The 10,669-nt window shown below is 42.2% G+C and overlaps 1 protein-coding gene across 1 annotated transcript; it reads left to right on the forward strand.

The window, feature by feature from the left end:
• The first annotated feature begins 7,300 nt into the window (after positions 1 to 7,300).
• LOC147438026 (uncharacterized) lies at positions 7,301 to 8,345 on the forward strand. The gene has a single exon (XM_086486050.1). The coding sequence runs from the start codon at positions 7,377 to 7,379 to the stop codon at positions 7,995 to 7,997; it is 621 nt and encodes a 206-aa protein (XP_086342176.1). The 5' UTR covers positions 7,301 to 7,376; the 3' UTR covers positions 7,998 to 8,345.
• Positions 8,346 to 10,669: the final 2,324 nt, after the last annotated feature.

Genomic DNA, 10,669 nt, shown 5'->3' on the forward strand with positions numbered 1-10,669 from the left:
TCCAAAGATAAAATCCATGGATATGCTCTCCCATGGTGAATTAGGGATTGGAAAAGGTTGAAGCAATCCATGTTGCTTCCCTCTATCAAACTTTGTCTTTTGGCATACCACACATTTAGATACATAATCTTGTATGTTTGCTTTCATGGTAGGCCAATAGAAATATGTTTCAATCCCCTTTAGGGTAGATTGAATCCCTCTATGCCCCGCATAAGGAGTAGCATGAGATTCATACATTACTTTCTCATGGAGTGAGTTAGTAATGAATAGTCTATTTCCATAGAGAAGATCACCATCTTGTAAAGTAAATGGTTCCTCTTTCTTCCGTGGTGCAAGAGCTGAATTCACATCTCTAAAATCGGGATCAGTAGCATACTCATCTATCATAGAAGATAGATCATTGTGAGTTGCTATAGAAACAAAAATTACTCTTGGCTGACTTGAGTGTGCATCAGCTACTTGATTATGCTTGCCAGCAATGTGAGCAATACGAAAATGAAATTGCGAAAGGAAATTTGCCCACCTCATTTGTTGTCAGAGAGCTTGGTCTGCGTCATGAAGTACTTAAGAATTTGGTGATCCATTTGCAGAATGAAAGGAGTCCCCAATAAATAGTGCTTCCATGAGTCTAAGGCATGTAGAATTGCGAGGAGTTCCTTTTCATATATGACTTCAGCTTGCTCAACAAGGTCGAGCCTTCAACTTTCATAGTCTATGGTGTGCCCTTCTTGGAGCAAAACAGCTCCAAGGCAATCACCACAAGCATCACATTGGACCGCAAATGTCTTTGAGACATCCGATAGTGTAAGCAAAGTTTGAGAGATAAGCTTTTCTTTAATCTTTCCAAAAACATTGTTCTCCTTGGAGGACCATGTATATCTAACATTTTTCTTTGCTAGGTCATGTAATGGTTCTACTATTAGTGAGATTTTTTCTACGAAGCGTCTATAGTATGCACACATACCTATAAAGCTTCTTAGTTCATGAAGATTCCTTCGTTTAGGCCATCCTTTTATTACCTCTAATTTTGATGGATCCATTTGGATGCCATCTTGAGAGATAATGTGACCTAAATATTGAATCTCTTGTAAGAAAAAACCATTTTTCTCTCGATTAACATAAAGTTTATTCTCTCTTAGAACTTGAAATATTACCTGGAGGTGTTGCTTGTGTTCGTCTAATGAATTAGAGTAGATGATCATATCATCAAAGAACACTCCAATACAAATTTAATGAGGCCTGAATAGATTCTTCATCAAGCAGTTGAATGTGGCTGGTGCATTGGTCAAGCCAAAAGGCATGACAATGTATTTGTAAAGACCGAACGTAGTGCAAAATGCGGTCTTTACAATGTCTTGATCAACTATCCTTATTTGATGATAGCCACTTTTCAGGTCAATCCTACTAAAGTAGGTGGACCCTTGTAGTTTATCAAATAGGTCTTCTACCCGTGGAACGGGAAACCTATTCTTGATAGTGATCCTATTTAGTAGCACAATAGAACAGGAGAACAAAATGGAGATGAGCTAGGCATAACCATGCCCTTCTCGACTAACTCATGCACTTGCCGCATAATCTCCTCTTGTTGAGCTTGAGAAACTCTACAAGGAGGTCTATTAGGAGGTGAACTTCCTGGAAGAAGTTCAATTGCATGATCATCATTGCCTCGTTTAGGAGGTAGCTCACAAGGGATGTCGTCAATAAAGACATCTTGAAACCCCTTGAGAAAATTGGATAACTCTAATTCCTTTTGATTGTGTATATTTTCTTTTGCTAAAACATTAGGTTCATTTTGAGAGTCTTTAATAAAAATCATGTACACGAAAATAGAGCTCTTTATTGACTTATTGAAAGCTTGCGTATGTATAATGGGTATGGTGTTACCCATTTCCTTAGCATCTATGTACTATCTTTTTCCCTGAACCTTCTTTCATGAAATTTAACATTGGCAGCCATCCAATCAAACCAGGGTGCCCCTAGCATTACATCCTCATGCTTGAGAGGAGAGATAAAGAAGTCCTCTTTGTCCACATAGCTTTGCACATGGAGCCTCAATTTCTCAATTAAGGGAGTGACTGAAGCTTCTTGCCCCTTGAAAGCACCATTTGCGGGTAGGACATCTCCCATCTCATAAGCTTGTATGCCTAGCTTGGTGGCCAACTCTGTGGATATGAAATTGTGAGTAGAACCAGGGTCAAAGAGAATAAAAGCATCATGTTCTCTTACCTTTCCCCCAGCATGGCATAGAGGAGATCCTTTGTGGTGAGTTTCCTCCTCTTGGATTTTGACCAAGGTAGCTCTAGGAGGCTCATGGAGGGTGTTCTTTTGGGGACAAGTGCGGTACGATAAAAGCATCATGTTCTCTTACCTTTCCCCCAGCATGGCATAGAGGAGATCCTTTGTGGTGAGTTTCTTCCTCTTGGATTTTGACCAAGGTAGCTCTAGGAGGCTCATGGAGGGTGTTCTTTTGGGGACAAGTGCGGTACGATGCCCTTGCTCGCCGCACTTGAAACAAAGGTTATCCTTGCGATAACACTCAAGCTCTTCAGGAGAGAGTTTGTTTTTACCTTTGTAAACTCCCTTCTCCTTAGCTTTGTTGGAGTTGTCCTTAGGAGACTTTTGGACATTGTCCTTCCCCTTAGGCTCATTAGAACCCTTGTTTTTTGTGGGCTTAAAATTTCTTTTAGCCCCCGTTTGGAAATTGATTTGAGACGCCACCATAGCACCAAATTGTTGCTTTTGCTCTCCAAAATCCAACTTCTTAAAGACAGTGGCTTTGAGTTGTAAGTCCAAAAACTCATCTACATATTTGTGAATGGATTTGTAGGGAGGGAGCTTCAAGCTTCGCCATTCGGTGAGTACTTTGTCTTTGGCATCGGTGGCCAAAAGCTACTTCATAATGGAATCTTTTAAAGCTTTCCATGTTTGTGGAGCTTCACCGTTGGCCCGTAGGCTAGACCACCATTGTCTGGCGGACTTTTGAAAGTGCATAGCTACATGACATAGCTTAGAGGACTCCGTGAAGCCCTCATCTCCAAACGCCGCATTGAATTGTTGGATAAAGGCCAAGACTTTGTTCGTAGCACCAAAGGTTCCATCGTAGGTAAGGAAACAGATGCTCTTCTCTCCCTCTTTGAACTTCTTAAGCTTGGATGACCTCTTCCATGCGGCATAGGATTTCCTATGGCCTCTTATTTTTTATGATTCAAAGGTTGCACCACCACTTTCTTCAGAAGGTGAAGAATTTGAGGAAGATGGAGAAGAGGGTGACCTCTTTCTCGCCTTTTTCTTGCCTTGATCTTCTTTGTCTTCACCATCACTTTCATAACAGCAAGAGGATGAAGAAGATGGAGAAGAGGGTGTCCTCTTTCTCGGTTTTTTCTTCTCTTGATTTTTGTCATCCCTCTTTGAAGTAGAGTGTGGAGAAGTATGTGACGGTCTTCTCCATTTTGGAGGGGATGGAGAGCGTTTAGCCCGCCGTCTTTGTGGAGCCATCTCCGCCGAGGTGGCAGGAGACTCACTTCTTTCTCGTTCCTTTGGTGGGGGCTCTTGAATTCTCATTTGAGAAGGAGATGCGTCATCAAGGAGAAATTTTTTTAGCACTTTATATGGATCCTCTTCTTCTTCCCAAATCGGAGAGAGGCCTCTTTTGGAAGTCTCGCAAGGAGGCTTCCTAGGTGCTCTCTCGTCATGGTAGGGAGCTTGGAGAATCCCATAAGCACGAAGTTTCCGTTGCACTTCACTTTGGAGGGATGGATTGCCCATGGCTTGTTGAAGCCTAGAATTAAGATAGTTAACAAGAATCGGAAAATCATTAGTAGCTGCTCATTAGCAAAATCAAAGTTATCAACATTAATTTCACTCTTTACTATTGTGAGCCATTCTAACAACTTTTAGGTGTACTTTGGCACGTCAAGCCCTAGTTGCTACTCCTATTTACCCCTTTAGGAAAAGCACTCAAGCTACTGTACCCGTGGCTTGAATACCATTAATTGCAAGGAATAGAAGAGAGGGCCGTTCAACACCAAAACAACATTGGCTCCTATCAAGCTTCTAATAGCTCAATAGTGGTTAAGCCATAGGCAAGCCCGTTAGGACTTCGCTATTAAGACCATAGCTCTCGACGGTGACGCCCCGTTAACTACAGAAAGGCAGGCACACTGCAAGGCTGAAAAATCCCTATTCTACTTACTCACATGCAATTAATAATACCAACCATTTATAGCTAGCTTGAGGACCTCCCTTCTTGAGCAAGAGAACAGAAACCTTGTGCTCTGATACCAATGTAGAAAAATCCCTTTTCTACTTACTCACATGCAATTAATAATACCAACCATTTATAGCTAGCTTGAGGACCTCCCTTCTTGAGCAAGAAAAGAGAAACCTTGTGCTCTGATACCAATGTAGCATCAAATGGTCTAGTAACTTGTGTGTAGCAGAAAATAGCATGAACATAGTGAGCATTTCATTAGAACAGATTACTAATGAGAATAACAAGAGTGCTTGGGTGGAGAGAGCAACGAGAAAGAATGACACCTAGTTAGATAGCATGAAAAATACTTCAAAAGAGAGAGAAATTAAGCTATTGACAACAGTTGATGACCGGATTTACATGGAGACGGTCCCCCCTCCAAAAGGCTTTGTATTATGGTTTCTCCCATCAATAGAAAAATTTTACAATACAATTCTTTGTGTTCCTTCAATACTAGCTAGTGCAATGAAGATGGAAACTTCAAGCACTACAAAAAACAGTTATCAAACACAACATCAATTCCCTCATGGTCTCAGACCCAAGACCTCACACATCTTCGATGGTGAGAGCTAGCGGGGTATGAGAGTATATTGAGAGGAAGAAGAAGTAGTCTTACGAGAAATATGTACATCTCCTCACATAATCACTCATATTAGCATATCTTAGCTTAGTAATTAGCATGGTAGAGGAGATGAGCATGCATTGAAGCTTGGCTCTTGGTTGGATTTGCATCACAAAGACAAGAGTTGTTGGTGTAGGCCTCCTTTCTTACAATCTTGGAGTACGTGATAAGCTTTCCATTAAAGCTTGAGAAGAGAGAGAGAGACAGTCTTCTTACTCTAGACATGAGCTTGTGTGAGTGTGCATGGATAATTTCCTTTGAAAAATCAGCCCCCTCTCTCTCTTGCTCGCCCCTCTTGCTATTTGCTCTTGCTAGCACCTCATTGGACCTCTCCTAGCTTAGCCAATGAAAGTTAAGTAGCATACGTGATAGTCTTCTAACATGTGTCCCCCTTTCCCCTTTTGTGAGAGCTTTTAGGTAATTAATTAATTTAACTAAACTCTCATTGGACCCCTTGTCTCCTGGCCAATAGGAATCAGGCAAGCCATTGGGGTGTTGAATGCTTATTGGACCCCTTGGGAGACTGTCCAATAGTCTTATAGAGAGCTTAATTCCTATTGGTTCTTTTTTAAGTGTTTTTACATTAATTAAACTAGATTTATTCTAGCCTAATTCTCATTGGTACACCTCCAAGGCCATCCAATAAGATTTGGGTACACCTTGTGGGCATCTGGCCTAGGGAGCTGACATGTGTCCCTCTTTCCCCTTGTGTACAAAGGAATCTTGTGAGTGTGTGTGTGTGTGTCTTTCTCTTTCATCCCCTACTTCTTGGGCTCGCGCCCTCCTATGTAGGGACTTGTGAAGACTTTTGTACACACATACAAAGCATCCAAATTTCCTAAACTTTGCTTGTGGTGGACACAACCTTTGAATTTTAAAACCTTAGCATTTTGGAAGTATTAATTGGCTGAACCTTAGGGTCTTTTAAGCCCATTGTTTCACATTTACCTTTTTCAGATGGCCCCCCCTTTAGATCCCTATTTTCCCTCCTTTGGATCCCTACTGCGTCCGGCCTGCCAGTTTAACCAATATTCCAACTTTTTCTCCCCTGGCACTTCCCCATATTAAATGATCAGTTTAACACATGAGAAAATCATTTAGGAGAATTAGATATCAGTTATTATGACAAGCTGCTAAAGACCGAAGACGTTCGGAAGCACATCGAGGATGAATACAAAAGAAACAGTAAGATTGGAGCTACACATTTTCCCAAAATGGTCATGTATTATACATTCCCGATTTATTTCAAACCATTGTAAATATTTTAATGTGTTACGGGCTCAATGGGAGTTCCAAGATGTAAAGAATAGGAGCACCCTTTCATTGCAAGGCGGCAAAGGCTTCACAAGAAGATTTAGAAATTTTCTCATGTAGGAAAACGGAGTCTACTACAATGTTTTTCATACAATACACAACATAATGAGCTTCGGTGAGGGAGGCACTGCATACCTAGCTAGGTACGATTGGGGGCATAGGGTCTTTTAAGCCCATTGTTTCACATTTACCTTTTTCAGATGGCCCCCCCTTTAGATCCCTATTTTCCCTCCTTTGGATCCCTACTGCGTCCGGCCTGCCAGTTTAACCAATATTCCAACTTTTTCTCCCCTGGCACTTCCCCATATTAAATGATCAGTTTAACACATGAGAAAATCATTTAGGAGAATTAGATATCAGTTATTATGACAAGCTGCTAAAGACCGAAGACGTTCGGAAGCACATCGAGGATGAATACAAAAGAAACAGTAAGATTGGAGCTTCACATTTTTCCAAAATGTTCATGTATTATACATTCCCGATTTATTTCAAACCATTGTAAATATTTTAATGTGTTACGGGCTCAATGGGAGTTCCAAGATGTAAAGAATAGGAGCACCCTTTCATTGCAAGGTGGCAAAGGCTTCACAAGAAGATTTAGAAATTTTCTCATGTAGGAAAACGGAGTCTACTACAATGTTTTTCATACAATACACAACATAATGAGCTTCGGTGAGGGAGGCACTGCATATCTAGCTAGGTACGATTGGGGGCAGGGGACCGCCCCTGTCCCCTGTAGTGCCTCCCTCACCGAAGCTCATGATCTTGAGGTAATCACAATGTGGGAATTATAGTGAGAATTTGTCCAAAACTTCTTGTGCTTTACAAGTAGAAAAATGGCCGAGGAGGGTGAAGTTTGAACAGTCAAAGAGGTCTTCAAAAAGGCTGACCGCTGGAAGGAGGTCTTCTCAAAGCACTAAATGGATGAGTAGAAAGGCAATGGTGATTGTGGCCATTATGGATCTCTACGTATTAATGTAAGCACCCGGCCAGCAGGATCGTTAGTGGGCAGCATGAGAGGTAGGTATTGTTAAAGCAAAGGGATATAGACAAGACATAGGCTATGTAAAATCTTGATATAAAAGCGGGTGCATTATGAAACAGCTGGCAACTTGGCGAAGCAGTACGTGAAGCTTGTATTAAAAGGCAGGCAATATTGCTGTGCAGCTCCAGTGCAAGTGTATTGTGATGGCGGCGGCTGTGGCGCTGTTTGTGTTGACAGCGCTGGTCCTTACTGCGGCTGCGGCTGCTGGAGAGTCCATGGTCGGTAAACCGCTGCCAGTGCGACTACGTAGCCTGTTGCAGTATTCCACGACGCCGGTCGTCAATCCGTCGCCTCCGTCGCCATGCAGCCCGGCGGTATCGCTGATTCCGCCGCCAGTGCAGCAGCTGCCCCCCATTGTCTACCAGTACAAATCGCCACCCCCTCCTCCGCCTTCTCCCCTGCTCCCCCCTATCATCTACTTTTATAAATCTCCACCCCCGCCTCTGCCAGCCACCCCCGTCGGCTTCCCCCCTCTCCCTCCCAACTACTACTACGCCATCCCCCCTCCTGCCCCTCGTCTTCCCCCGCCCACCCTTTCCTTCCCCCCTCTTCCTCCTAACTACTACTACGCCATCCCTCCCCCTCCCATTTATAAGGCCCCCGCCACTTCGGTTCCCATTCTCCCTCTCCCCGCCCCTCCTCCTCCCCTCGTCGTCCCCGCCACTCCTACCCCGGTTGTTATTCCCACCACCCCTCTCTCCCCCTTGCCCCCCAACTACTTCTACGCTATTCCTCCCCCTCCTCGCCCCCCTTACACAAAATGATGATCAACGCTGGCTTACATAATGTACCTACCTCTTCCTTTGTTCAATTGAGTTCACACACACACACACAAAAAATTAAATTGCATTAATATATAATAGAGGAGAAACCTTCTATTTTCTTCGGTCATGAGCTCGCACATTGTAAACGACAAAGATTGTATGGGTCAAAAGCAGCCCCCTAATTGTTCTCAACTCAAGTGTGAATTGGCTTTCAATTGCAATACAAAGTGCACCTTCCTTACCCATTGGCCCTGAAATTGTTCATCAAGAGAAAGGAAGACAAGGATGCGAGTGATGCGATGTGGTGCATTGCACGTTATAATTAATGTAGAGAATCTTCAAATTTTATAATGAAGCATTACCTTAAGATGGACCATTTTTTTACTATATAGTAGATGTAGAATAGTGACTGACATAGTAAATGGGCGAAGGCACTGCTAGGATCTAAGCCTTTATTTTTTAACAATATTTTTTTATTAGAAAGTGTTTTCGAAGCCTCTTTTTTTGAAGGATAAATACATTTCTCTCACCAATCTTAATGCCTTTGGAGCAAATTTTTGAATCGACTTTAGATCGAAATGCAACCAACGCCAACACATTCACTCCTTAGCAGCATATACACCTTATCTCCAGGTTAACTTCCATACTGTAATGCCTAGATAAGAATGGAGGCCTTAGTATGCATTTTTTCTGAAAGAACATCTTAGATAACATCCATTTCAAAGAAATTGAATTAAAGATGAAATATCATTTTCAGGATTATAAGCTAGAAGAGTAACAAATCAAAACAAAAATTTCACTTGATATTAAAACTTCTAACTAGAGAATGGTCCTACAAGCATTAGTTAGAATACAGTAGTCCAAAGACCATTCCTAAAATGAAGTATACAACTCCACTATCTCCGGTGGGATTTCCCCTTCATAGGAGGAGACATGCCACCTACGAATGGAGAGTCTTACAAAACCCCTTATTTATGACATGTACAAGGTAAAAAAGGGTCAAAAAAATGATTTGACCCCTATCTTACATGTAAGCTTTTGTGATGGATGCAATCAGAGTTATTATCATCCATAAAGAGAATTCATGTGTTTCTTTAAACGGTTCATGCTTCTAAGAAACAAGACTGTTTTTTAGAGTTCTTCCCGGATGCCATGAAATGACATGGAGCAAAGCAATCCAAATCCCTCATGTATTTTACCTTGTCCCCCTTTGTGACATTTAGAAGAAATGAACAATTCATCACACAATTGTAGCTTTCATATGCATCATTTTTTACCAATCCCATCCATGATCTCCTCATCCATCTTACCACTAAATACCATGCTAGTGCTTAATTAATCAATATATACACTCTTGCGCATATACATTTTTCCTTCTTTCTCTCTTTGTCTCTCTCTCCCTCCCTCCCCGTTTCTCTTTTGGAGCTTCATACCCCACCCCTTCCCTTATTTTTAAGGATTAGTATTGGGGGTCTACCCCTAACTTATACAATTACGCATCATCTCCAAAAAACCCGTCCCTTGCACTAACATGGTTTGGCAGGTTTACCAAGGTCAATCTCCTAGGACTATTTCCTAGGGATACTAGCTGAAAAGTTCTACCAAACCTATTCAAGAATGGCCTTTGGACAATGCATGCTATCAAGGTCTCATGAGGAAAAATCAAAGCACAATTATGGGACCATGTAAAATTTGTGCATTCAAACATAGTCATAAGGATCAACACTATAGAAGAAGGACAGGTTCTTGGCTGGTCTTTGGGAGCATATACGTTGGAGAGTGGAGCTAAAGAAGCCTAGGACATATGAAAATGCCACTAGAGGTAGCGAGGAACAAAGAGTGGAAGCTGAGAAGAATGAGTCAGCTAGGAGTAGAGTCTTTGCCTAGGGGGTTTGAGTTTTAGCCCATGGATTCTTTGCCAGGTCGCATGCCAGCGATTCATCATGAACCAATGGTTTCTGTTACTCCTCGGGTTATGCCAACAGTGGTCACTACAGCAGTGCAAGATGATGGGCTAAGGCAAGACATGAGGCAAGTGGTAGATTTAATGAAGAATCTCAGCCTAAACATGCTAGGTAATGTGGAAAATAATCGAGGTCGGGGGAGGTTTGCAAATCAGCCAGGAGGCGAAGAAAAACCTAGGAATGGTGTTGGACAAAGCAATGGTAGGTTGTGGAGGCAGACGCCCACGTGTTATAATTGTGGAGAGTTGGGCCACATCAGCCCACAATGTGATAAGCCACCAAGGATAGGGAGAGACATGTATCCACTACCAAGATAGGTGCTAACTAGGTAAATGATTATGGCATCAAAATTAAAGGAGAAGAAGGAACCGGTGGATTAACCCAGGATGTAAAGGGAAAGACAAAAGTGATAAGTGTGGTCACCTTGGAGAAGGCATCAAAGCTAGAGGATACATTAGTGATGCCTATTGGGAAGAGGACCACATAGGATAAGGAAGGAAGAAGTGACCTAGGTCCTAGGAAGAAGAAGGGAAAGAGACATGAAGATGAGGATGTCAAGGCCAAGAGGAAAAGAAGGGCTCATCGCAAGTTTCATGTTTCAGGTTTTCCACTAGGGGATGGGCAATTAAGCTATGACTTGAAGGAGGATCTGACAAGCAAGAAAGTAGATGTTACTTTTGGGCAGCTTTTCGAGATGGTGCCTAAGCT

This window comes from Adiantum capillus-veneris, chromosome 17 (genome assembly GCF_014529385.1).
Source record: "Adiantum capillus-veneris isolate H3 chromosome 17, ASM1452938v2, whole genome shotgun sequence".
Classification (NCBI taxonomy): Eukaryota; Viridiplantae; Streptophyta; class Polypodiopsida; order Polypodiales; family Pteridaceae; genus Adiantum; species Adiantum capillus-veneris.

Bases quoted from the DNA above. Each gene is read 5' to 3' on its own strand.
- LOC147438026 (XM_086486050.1), top strand. From the start codon at position 7,377: ATGGCGGCGGCTGTGGCGCTGTTTGTGTTGACAGCGCTGGTCCTTACT.